Here is a 12,479-nt window from a genome sequence, read left to right on the forward strand (position 1 = left end):
TTGATTAAAGCCGTCCATGGTACCAATCTGGCCTTCATCCGTTATGCCACACATCAAGAAAGGGTAGCCATTCTCTTGACATAAATGAGAAACTTGGTGGAGCAGTGGGCTGATGCCTCCTTAAGTAACACCAGCTGCCTGCAATTAGTGCAGGTTCGCATCCCACCAGGCTCAAGGTTGACTCAGCCTTCCATCCTTCCGAGGTAGGTAAAATGAGGACCCAGATTGTTGGGGGCAATAAGCTGACTTTGTAATAATGCCGCTTGGGGTGTGTGTGAAAGCCCTAACAAGCAGGCATATACATAGAATGAAGGCTACTGCTAAGTTTGTAATCTGCCCTGAGTCTTCGGAGAAGGGCGGGATATAAATGTAATAAAAATAAAATAAAATAAAAACTGGCAATGATTAAAACAGCAATCCCATAAGGGACTTTTGAGCAGTGGATGGGGAATTCTGGGAGTTGAAGTCCACATAATTTTCAGGTTGCCAAGGTTGCAAAATAGTACTTTGGAGTACCAGACTCTTCATGGACAGAGGTATCCAAGATAGCATCTATCAGTCAGATATAATTCCTTCATATGAAGTGATTACTTGCATGTAATCAAGGCTTATCAGCAAAGAAATTTTATCTATCACATTACACTCTGAGGCAGGCAATTCAGTCAGTTTCAGTTATGGCTTCTGAAACATAATTCACATATTAAATTTTCCCTTCATCAGATTTGCAAAATGGGTAAGTCAAGGGCTATCATTTTCCAATTCGACCTAAACTATCCTTAAAAAAGGGTTCATCCTAAATTGCCTTTTCCTAGCTGGATGCTCTCCTGATAGTGGGTCTGTCATCAATCCAGTCAGCATGGAGAAGTCTGTTCAACGCCTCTGCTCCCAATCCTTGCCCAACTCCCCATCCCAGATTGCAGAAACACACGTGTAATGTAACAATGTCAAAATATTTTAATACGTGTCACACACGCAGTTACATTTTCATACAAAACACAACCAGAGAAAGAGCTTACTATACAAAACATCCATTAAGACCCACTTTCTTTCAAGGGCCTTTATATAACAAAGACCAGGAGCAACAAAATGTCCCAGACCCAGAGAACTCCAAACCATCAATTTGTTAACACACCTCAGCAGGACCCATCATCAACACAGCCTACCAGGGTAAGAAAACTCTTTCCCCCCCCCCACTAAATGTCATTTGAAGACACTTGCAACTCACAGAACATGTTCTGCATGGTAGGATAGCAAGAGATCTACTCTAATCTTTCCAAAAGTTTGCAGGTGGTGGAGAGAGAAAGGGGGAAAGGGAACTTCTGAGCAGATGGAAACAAGCTGAAATACTTTCATGCAGAATGAAACACTGGCCACCAAGGGCATCCAGAAAAGAAGGGTGAAGGGCAGCTGAGGGTTTGCTCCAGAACCATCATCGCGACCCCCCCCCCTTTTCAGGACGACAGCACTGGAACCACGAGCCCCCATTCCTATCCTACGGGCCCCAGGCGCCTACTCCGTCTGTGTCTGAATCAAAGCTGTCCCACATTGTGTCAGCGGGATCAGTGGGGGAGGAAGGAGAAGTTCAGAAAGCCACAATAGCCGTACTCCAAGGGTTGAGGTTCCGCAGCACCGATTCATCGCAACAGATTTGTCCGGGCTCTGCCTCAGCCGCTCCTGCCTCCTCCTTCTCTTGCCGCCTTCCCCGTGGATTGCTGCCCTCCCTCTCGCCCCCGCAGGACTTTTTGCTGAGTAGTCCCGAGAAACTGGAGCCGAAGATGCTGATGAGGCTGGCCACATTGCCCGTCTCCATGTCCTCCTCTTCCTCCCTGCGGACCTTTTTGATCGGAGCGCTCCCCGGAGACGTTTCCTCAGTCCCGCCGTCGGGCTGCACGGCAGCGTTCCGCTTTCGGGAGCAGTAGAGCGCAGGAGGAGCCTCGGCCGGCCGTTTGCCAGCTTCGCTCACGAAAGAGGAGCAGCCGCCGCCGCCGCAGCAGCAGCGTGGCAACCGCGGAACTTCCCTCTCCGACGACGGCAGCTTCCGGCACCAGGCAGAAGTCTGGGGATCAGACGGCAACGTCGCCCGCGCCGGCTGCAGAAAGGCGCGAGGAGAGAAGGGCAGCGGCGGGCGCCTTCCTTCCTCCCCACCATCTCGGAGGGGATTCAGCGCAGCGGCTGCTGGCGAGGAAGAAGCAGCAGCAGCAGCAGCAGCAGCAGCAGCAGCGAGAGGAGGCGAAGGTGAGCAATCGAGTTCACTCAGGTAGGCTTGCCGGGCGCTGCGCAGGACCAGCGACACGAGAAGATTTTTGTGCAATTTCACGCCGCCCCGCTGACCTCGCGCGCTGTACATCTTGCCTAGCGAGATGCTGACGATACGGTGAGCTTCCACCTTGCACTCCATGCCGCCTTTCTGCAGGAAACTTGCAGGGAATCGCCGCCAATGGACACCCACTTCAACGCAGAGGCGAAGGAAGCCTTCCCTAAAAAAAAAATACGTTGCTCAGACACACGCGCGAAAATCGGAGGCGTTTCTCGTTTTTTAAAATTAGCGAGAACAAAATCACAGCATCGTGACACAGAGACACCCACCTACATTCCACCGGCCCCAAATGCAAGCCTGTTCGGGACGCGCGCTTTTTATAGCGCCCCTTTGCGTTCCGACCAATCAGAGCGCGCGGCCGTACCCGCCGCGCTTGAATCGTGTTTCCGCCAACCCCAGTGAGTCTCCGGCGCGCGCCTCCTTGCGCGCTCCTATTCCCGGCCTTTGGCCAATGAGGAAGGTTGCAAAGGAAAAGGTCCAGCGCTGGCTGGTTGTTTTTAAAAGAGCAACGCTAAACCTCGTGGGTTCTTGATTAGACGTTGCGGTTCGCTGCTATGGGAAATTGTGGCGATACCGGGGTTTATCTGCACACGAGTGTTCCGAGTTTTATCCTGGCGACAAAGGCAAAAATATTCGTAAATCCCGCGGCCATCGCATAGAGTTCTTTAATGAAGATTGGATGCGTTGATTTTCACGTTTCTTTTTCAATTAGGCACACTGAACGTGATCCAGAGTTTGTTTACCAATAGAGCGGCGTGGACGGACGGTTGAGGACAAAACTATAATAATTGCAGAATGATTACTGAAGAGTTTGCCACGAAGCTAGAGGAATATTCCTTTATTTCACATGCGCAGTGCTGGTGACTTGTTAGTCCAACCGTCCATGGTTTCCCTCGTCTCCCAAGTTTTCGCTCTAAAGCCGCCTTGTGAATATGGAAGTGGCAAGTTAAAGCCTTTACTCTCACTGTAACAAAAGAATAATAATTCCTTTCCACGGAGATTATTCAGAAGAACAATACTGGTTTTGCATCATTCTGGGAGGAGCTTATTCAAAACGTTTTGAGTATATTTTGTAATTCTTGGGCAAGCAAAATATGAATAATAAAGTTGGTTGCATTTAACAATACAGTCTGAATGTATCTACTAAGGGCTCAAGAATATATGGAAATCAATAGATTCCTGATTGCTTCAGTTATTTTTGCTTGATTTCATTTTGGATTGCCTCACTTAAGCTTGGGGGGGAGGGGGGAGGTTGTTATAGAATGCATGTTCCACTTACGTGAAGCAAAGTAGCAGAGAGCACTGGATGACCATTTTCTGCATAACGCTATTCCAATTTCTATGGAGCCTCCAAAGCAGATTTGGACCACTTTGTGCTGATAATGCAGGTAGTCCTCAACTTACAACAGTTTAGTGACTGTTGAAATTTCACTGAAGAAAGTGACTTATAACCACTTTTCACACTTATGACCTCTGCAGCATCCTCATGCTCACATGAACAAAATTCAGATGCATGGCAACTGACTCATTTATGACAGTTGCAGTGTCCTGAGATCATGTGATCATCTTTTGTGATCTGATGAGCAAAGTCAATGCAGAATCCAGATTTATATTTGGACTGCAAAGCATAGTTAGTGCAAAATGCAGCATCAATATACTGAAGCAATGTGATAAAATTGAATTTCATATCAATTTTGTATATTGTCTAGGGAAGCACTTCATGACTATATTATACATACATACTCATAAACAAGATTGATAAATTTTCCTAGTTTAAGTAATAAAGCAAACAATGTGTCAATGACTTAATGGACTTTACACCAAAACTCCCTCCCAACCCAGATTTAAATCTATTTTTAAAAAGTGGTCTTAAGAAGAATTTCTGCTTTTATCTGTAGTCAAGTTTCATTGAAATCATTTAACTATTTTTTTCTTATTAAATATTCCAGTGCCATCTATAAAGTGCAAGCCTAGCTGCTTGCTGTCCAGATAATTCATTGCAAAAACCTATATGTATTTACCCAGCGGTTCAGTGGCAATTAAATCCAAATATGTGAGCACAGAATTATACTCTAAATGGAGTTTAGTATTCGTCTTGCTGACCAATACCACATTTCCTCACACATCTTGATATTTTAGCCACAACATTGATTTATTTTTCTAATCAGATTTTATTTCTGATTTGACAAATGTACATAAACAACAGTAGTAAAGCTGGACATAACTTGAAAATAAGAACATAACCGAACTGAGAAGAGATGCCACCTTAAGTTATTTATAAAAAATAAGATTCATTTTCAAGCTTCCTTTTAAATCCCTTCATTCATGCTCAGAAGAATAATCATAAAAGGATACCAGGCTAGAAAGCAGAAGACTGTAAGTTCTAGTTTTGCTTTGGTCATGAAAGCTGGGTTCCTTTAGTTTAGTCACTCTCAGCTCCATTCACCTCACAGGATTGTGGGGAAAACAGAAGGAGGAAGGAGTATTAGGTGTGTTCACTACTTAAGTTAGTTATAAAAATAATAAAGGTGAGGTAAAAATCTAATAAATAAGTTTCATTGGATTCATGACTTAGGGAAGGTGTTTGAACTGCATTTGGGGCCCTGATTGGATCTCCATCGCTTTTCAGCAGAATTTCAGTTGTTCAGAGCTGCTGGGAAGTGCTACATGCTGTAAGTTTTGGAAGGGCTGCACCAAAAAAGTAGCTAGAGCTCTGATTGGTTTGCATTGTATTTGAACTGCATTTGGGGCCCTGATTGGATCTCCATCACTTTTCAGCAGAATTTCAGTTGTTCAGAGCTGCTGGGGAGTGCTACATGCTGTAAGTTTTGGAAGGGCTGCACCAAAAAAGTAGCTAGAGCTCTGATTGGTTTGCATTGTATTTGAACTGCATTTGGGGCCCTGATTGGATCTCCATCACTTTTCAGCAGAATTTCAGTTGTTCAGAGCTGCTGGGAAGTACTACATGCTGTAAGTTTTGGAAGGGCTGCACCAAAAAAGTAGCTAGAGCCCTGATTGGTTTGCATTGTATTTGAACTGCATTTGGGGCCCTGACTATAACTAAAAACCAAAAGCAGCAGCGGTACATTCAGGGCAAGTGCATCTGAGATTTGTTGTAACTCAACATGTCTGACTTAGTTCAGTGCAACACTTGTTTTGCAGCTGTCTTTCGCAGTACCCTTTTCAAACTTGGAAACTGTCCTATCTGTAAACAAATCACTCGTCTACAAGGACAGATTATTTATCTAGGGTCTGTAATCTTTGCTCTTCAGGCAGAAATTAGGTGTCCAGTTCAGCCCTTCTACCCTATTGAGCCTCCGTGCTATGAGCCCCCTCTATCACAAAGATCCTGCAGGAGAAGGATAGTGTGGACAACCGTGGGATCTGGCAGGGTGAGATCTGTGAACCATAAACCCAACGCTTTCGCTGTGTCCCTGCACAACAGATACAGTGCCCTTTCTGACCTTAATAGGGACATTAAGGAGACAGGTAAAGTTATCTGTGATAATAACTCAAATAAGCAGGGGATCGTGGTCCAAGATGAAAAACTTGTTTTCGACAGGGAGAAGTGTGAATCTGGTATTACACACCAGTCATGCAAGAACAGAAAGGCATCCAAAAAGAGAAGCCACCTTCTGGTTGGTGATTCAATTATAAGGGATGTAAATTTAGGAAAGGACACAGAGGTTTTGAAAGAGGTCAGGTGTCTTCCAGGTGGTACTGCCAGTAGGGACAAGAAGCGTATTTCTAAAATAATCAAGAATGCCAGCAAGGACTGTGATGTGGAGGCTATTGTACATCTTGACACTAATGATCTGTCCCAAAAAGATGTACTCTCTGTGCAGAATGATTTCCAGAGCTTGGGGCAGGAACTTAGCAGAATAGGCTGTAGGCTTACTTTTTCAGAGGTTTTACCAGTGTATAAGGAGCAAAATGGAAAAGGCCAGCGTATAGCAGAATTTAATATGTGGCTAAAGGAGCGGTGTAAAGGAGAAGGCTTTGGTTATATTAATCACAATGTCTGTAGCTGGTCCAATGAAAAAATGTATAAAAAGAGATGGTCTGCATCCATCCAAGAAAGGGACTGAGTTACTTAGCAATAAAATCACAGCTTTTTTGGAGGAACATTTAAACTAAATAATGGGGATAGTGAGTTAATTGATACAGAACATCACTGTCCCCGGCAACCTAAGAAAATAGGGGAAGCCAGGCACCACACAAGTTATGCAGCAAGTAAACACAGGGTCAGTCATAAAGGACTCAAATGTCTATACACTAATGCACAGAGTATGAACAGTAAGCAGGTTGAACTAGAAATTCAGGTAAATGAGGGCAGATATGATATTGTTGCCATTACGGAAACATGGTGGGACGAAACCTACAAATGGAACACACAGCTAGAGGGATTTAAACTATTTAAAAGAAACACACTAAACAAAAGAGGAGGTGGAGTTGCTCTATATATAAGAAATAACTTTATCTCTACAGAAATAGAGCACAACAATGACGAAAACTGTAAACTTGAATGCATTTGGGTCAATATAAAAGGGGGGGGAAATGACATTGCCATAGGTGTATACTATAGGCCGCCCAACCAAGCAGAGGAAATAGATGAACTTTTTTCTAGTCAGCTAAGGTATGTAAGAAGCACATCACAATAGTAATGGGGGACTTTAATTACCCTGATATCAACTGGGAAACAAACTCTGCACCAAGTGGAAGATCAAACAGATTCCTGTCAAACCTAGCAGACAGCTTTCTCTCCCAAAAAGTAGAGAAGGGAACTAGGGGATTAGCCATGTTGGATTTAATTCTCACAAACAGAGATGAAATGATAGAAGGTGTCAAAGCCACAGGAACCTTGGGGTGAAGTGATCATGCAATATTGGAATTCAACAGCAATAGGGAGAAAGCAGAACTATTTAACTCGTTTTTTGCATGTCTTTACACAAAGGGAAAAAACAGTCCAACCTACCAAAAACAGTGCCATAAAAACAATAGAAATGCAAGTTAAGATAGGCAAAAAAATGGTAAGTGAACACCTGTCCAGCCTAGACTAGTTCAGATCACCAGGACCAGATGGATTACACCCCAAAGTTCTCAAGGAACTGGCAGACGTGATCTCAGAACCACTGAGCTATATTTTTCATAGATCCTGGAGCACTGGGGAACTACCAGAGGACTGGAAGAGAGCTGATGTAGTTCCCATATTCAAAAAAGGGAAAAAATAGATCCAGGAAACTACAGACCTATCAGCCTGACCTCAATACCTGGGAAGATTCTGGAAAAGATAATCAAACAACAAATCAGCAAACACCTTGATACAAACAAAGTCATCACTAAAAGTCAACATGGGTTTGTCAAAAACAGATCATGCCAGACAAATCTTATTACATTCTTTGACCAAGTGACAAAATTAGTGGACCAGAGGAATGCTGTAGATATAATTTACTTGGACTTCAGTAAGGCATTTGATAAAGTAGATCACAACCTACTACTTGATAAGATAGAAAAATGTGGGTTAGATAGCATCACCACCAGATGGATTCGCAGCTGACTGACAGGCTGTACTCAGCGTGTGGTCCTCAATGGAACTACATCTACATGGAAGGAAGTGTGTAGTGGGGTGCCCCAGGGCTCTGTTCTGGGCCCAGTGCTCTTCAATATCTTCATTTACGATTTGGATGAGGGGATAGATGGGGAACTCATCAAATTTGCAGACGACACCAAGCTGGCAGGAATAGCCAATACTCCAGAAGATAGGCTTAAGATACAGAAGGATCTGGACAGATTTGAACACTGGGCACTATCTAACAAAATGAAATTCAATGGTGAAAAAAGTAAGGTTCTACATTTAGGCAGGAAAAATCAAATGCACAGTTATAGTATAGGTGGTACCTTGCTCAATAGTAGTAACTGTGAGAGGGATCTCGGAGTCCTAGTGGACAATCATTTAAATATGAGCCAGCAGTGTGCTGCAGCTGCCAAAAAAGCCAACACAGTGCTAGGCTGCATTAACAGAGGGATAGAATCAAGATCAAGTGAAGTACTAATACCACTTTACAATGTTTTGGTAAGGCCACTCCTGGAATACTGCATCCAGTTTTGGTCACCACAATGTAAAAAAGATGTCGAGACTCTAGAAAGGGTACAGAGAAGAGCAACAAAGATGATTAGGGGGCTGGAGGCTAAAACATATAGGGAACGGTTGCTGGAATTGGGTATGTGTAGTTTAACGAAGAGAAGAGTGAGGGGGTGACATGATAGCAGTGTTCCGATATCTAAGGGGCTGCCACAAAGAAGAGGGAGTCAAGCTATTCTCCAAAGCACCTGAAAGCAGGACAAGAAGCAACGGATGGAAACTAGTCAAGGAGAGAAGCAACCTAGAACTAAGGAGAAACTTCCTGACAGTAAGAACAATTAACCAGTGGAACAACCTGCCTCCAGAGGTGGTGAATGCTCCAACACTGGAGGTTTTTAAGAAGAGACTGGACAGCCATTTGCCTGAAATGGTATAAGGTTTCCTGCCTGAGCAGGGGGTTGGACTAGATGACCTCCAAGGTCCCTTCCAACTTATTATTATTATTATTATTATTATTATTATTATTATTATTATTATTATTATTATTATTATTATTATTATTGCAGTAGAGAATTGCACTGTTGCTCAGTTAGGAAAGACTAATCGTGTTCAAAATAAACACGAGCCATGAGAAATGTTTATTTTAAGGCACAAGAATCCTTTTCCCAAACCAGATTCTGGATTCTTTGCATTAAACAGGGCAAGAAAGCATGGAAATACTGTAAGCCATCATGATATTTTCTACTTATAAAAAACAAAACCAATTCACTAAGAAAACAGAATAGAATTTTTTCTATCAATATAGTCTATAAGATAAATAAACTTAGTGGGAAAATGTAATGACAGAATGTGCTGGATAACATCAAATGTATCTAAGATGCTTTTTATATGTACAGTATGTATCTAAAAAAATTAAAATAAACATATTAGTAATCAAGAAACAAATTCCATGAAAATGGCAAAAAGGCAGTGGTGGGATTCAGCTGGTTCGCACCAGTTTGGCAGAACCGGTAGCCAGGGCTTTTTTTCTCATAGAACGCTCAGAACGGAGTTCCGGCACCTTTTTTGGATGGAACCTTGTAGGGTAGGCAAGGCAGGTTCTATGATGTGTGTGAGTTCCGGCACCTTTTTCTTTCACAAAAAAGCACTGCTGGTAGCTAATTTTTTTGTTGCCCAGGCCCAGAACAGACTTCCAGAAGTGGCATCCACACAGAGAACAAGTTGTTCACATATTCGAATCCCACCACTGCAAAAAGGTAACAGGTAACATTGAAAGGGCAGAAATGCCCCTATATTGGCTGTTTTCTTTGAAGCGATTGTAAATGGGAAAATGTTAAAAATTGATTGAAGGAACAAGATTCTAGCTTGCATTTAATGTACATGTAATCAGGAAATACCAGAGACAGATAGATTGCATCCTAAAATAAAAGAGAGAAGTTGCTGGACCTAATGCTGTTGCTTAATCTCTATTATTCTAAAGAAATCCTGAAGGATGAGTGAAATAGCCTACCTTGTGACTAAAGATGGCAAATGTTCCTTTCTTCAAAAATTGGAGAGGGAAGGAAATGCTTGGGAGGTATAGAATACTCAGTTTGGCTCCATAGTTGGGACGATTCTACAGAAGATAGATCTGTGAGCACCTTGGGAAAAATGCAATTATTACCAGAAACAATCAATTTGAAAAGAACAATTCTTGGCAAATTAATATTTTTAAATAAATAGTATGAATGCTGTTTGCATAATTTATATTGATTATGTTAAGGAATTTGTTGTGCAGAGGTCTCCTCGTGCTACCAAAGAGTTGCACAGACAAGGAAGGGCACTGAGAGCAGTAAAAATCACACATAGAAATACACTGAGTTCTAAAAGCAAAAAGTATTTTACTTTGAGGTGGTGTAAAAACAAAAATGCACAGTCAAAAATAAACAGTCCAAGTCATACACAATAGCAACAGTCCAAGGAGTAATCCAAACTACAAAGTCTTCTTACCGGTCCAGAGGTCAATACACAGTTCAGGTTTACAACAGTAGTAAACCAACAGCAGAGCAAAAACAGTAATAGTAGAGATCAGTGAATTCAGAGAGAGAGAGAAGCTACGTTCCTAGCTTCCTCTTATGGCCATGAGAACACTTACACACCCATTGGCCAATTAACAACTTAAAGACATAGCATTATGGTTAATATATTTTCAACCCAACATTGTAGGCTAACACCATATGCCTAACATATGTTAGTCACATATGTTGATTTTAGCAAACATGTAGATATTCTGACTGGTGAAATAGTTAAATCCAGTAGGTTGGTTGGCATGTCTATATGAATCTAGAATAATTGGAAATTCACACTCAAAGAGTACTCATAAAAGTGAAGTGATATGCCACAAGGTTTGGTTGTAGGCCCAATATGCTTCAATATTTTTATCAATGACTTGAATGAAGAGCTGCAGGCAGTGTTTATCAGATCAGCAGATGAAACGAAACTGCGAAGGATACCAAATATTCTAGAAAATAAAAGCACAATTTGACATAACATTGACATATTTAGAGAAATAAGCTAAAAATAACAGACAAATATAAACATTCTTCAGTCAGGTAATAAAAGGCTCAGATATAGCCTGAGTATAACTGATTTGATAATAGTATATGAGAAAAAGAAGTTTGGAACTGTAGTTGATCACAACCAGAATATAAATTAGCAATAAAGCGCCTGCCAAAAAACACGTAGTTTCCAGCTGTATCAGTGTAACTAAAAAATTTCAAATCATGGGAAGGAATATTTCACTCTATTCTATAGTGGTCAGACTGCATCACAAGTGTGTCCAGTACGGAGTTCCATATTGTAATAAAAATTCAGACAAACATGAATAGGTGCAAAGAATGACAATGAGGATGATTAGGGGATTGAAAACATTTTGCAGGAAGACAGTGAGCTAAGTTGTTAACTTTAGCTTTAAGAAAAGACAGCTCACAAGGTATATGATAGCTGTTTCCATGTCCCTGAAAAAATATGATACAGATGATGGTCAACATCTGTTCTCTTTCATTCCATTGTGGAGGACTCAGAATATAGAAGATGGATGTTGGTTGACTATTAGGAACACTTCTAATTAACAACAGTGGGTCCAATTACTGAAAAGAGAGGTGAGTTCACTGGTTATGTTCAAATAGAGAATGGAAAAACATCTGTCAGGGATACTTTAATTTGGATTCCAGTATGCACCAGAGGTTAGGCAAACAGGCTCAATTACTATGCTCTTCCAGTTTTGCTATTCTTTTCTTCTTAATAAATATGCCTAACAATGCATTACAGTACAGGAAAAAATGATAATAGGGGAGTCCAACAGTCAAAAACAAAAGAAAATGCAAAAAGACTGTGACATATACAGTATATGCAAACTTCAACCACTAGAACCTATGGAAAGGGTTAGCTGCTTTAAGGAGTTACATCCAGGTACTCCCACAGTCCCCACATATGTAAGGTTCTGCTTCTTCTTCACCCCATCATTGTAACAATCAGCTTTGTTTTCTAAGACTAAGGGACAATAGGCAACCAATGCGGCACCTTTCAGATCCTTAAAACTGAAATTCCCTCCTAGCATCTTGAAGGAACTATGCTGAATATCTGACAGACATGAAGTGCTCTAAACAGTTGGAGAAAGGAATAAAAAGGGAAGATAAATATTGCAGAAAACAGGCTGTGACATTACCCTTTTAAGAAGACAAATGTTTTTGTTCTAGATCCTGCTCCTCTCTCCTGTGATTTCATCCTCCTCCTTCCTTCTCCCCCCCCACCTTCCCAGACTGATGTAATTCTTTAGTAAATTTCAAACAGAGGCAGGCAGTCACATGGCTGCTTGTGAGGCCAACATCCTCTTAGGCGGCTGCATTGCCTTCCCACTTTCTTGCCCCTGTGTGACAACCTGCTTTGATTTCCAGGGTGTGCACAAAAGGGTTGTGGTTGCAGGCACACATGTGCCAGTGTTGCTCTTAAACAGCGGCTATGATTGGTTGTAGACTGTTTTTGTCTCTGTACCATGATTGGCTAAGATGGCTTACCACACACAGACCCGCAGGGGAATGT

General features: G+C 41.9%; 1 protein-coding gene across 1 annotated transcript; it reads right to left on the reverse strand.

The window, feature by feature from the left end:
• Positions 1-1,027: 1,027 nt before the first annotated feature.
• Positions 1,028-10,050, reverse strand: IER5 (immediate early response 5). The gene is made up of 2 exons (XM_081325883.1): positions 9,910-10,050; positions 1,028-2,477 (listed from the first exon to the last, which is right to left on the reverse strand). Exon 2 carries the CDS (start codon positions 2,396-2,398, stop codon positions 1,583-1,585), a length of 816 nt encoding a protein of 271 aa, XP_081182009.1. The 5' UTR covers positions 2,399-2,477; positions 9,910-10,050; the 3' UTR covers positions 1,028-1,582.
• Between the last annotated feature and the right edge of the window lie 2,429 nt (positions 10,051-12,479).

This window comes from Vipera berus (genome assembly GCF_964194415.1).
Source record: "Vipera berus genome assembly, chromosome: 3".
NCBI classification, from domain to species: domain Eukaryota; kingdom Metazoa; phylum Chordata; class Lepidosauria; order Squamata; family Viperidae; genus Vipera; species Vipera berus.

What these genes read in the sequence shown, in the direction of transcription:
- IER5 (XM_081325883.1), bottom strand. Translation starts at nt 2,398, where the DNA reads ATGGAGTGCAAGGTGGAAGCTCACCGTATCGTCAGCATCTCGCTAGGC.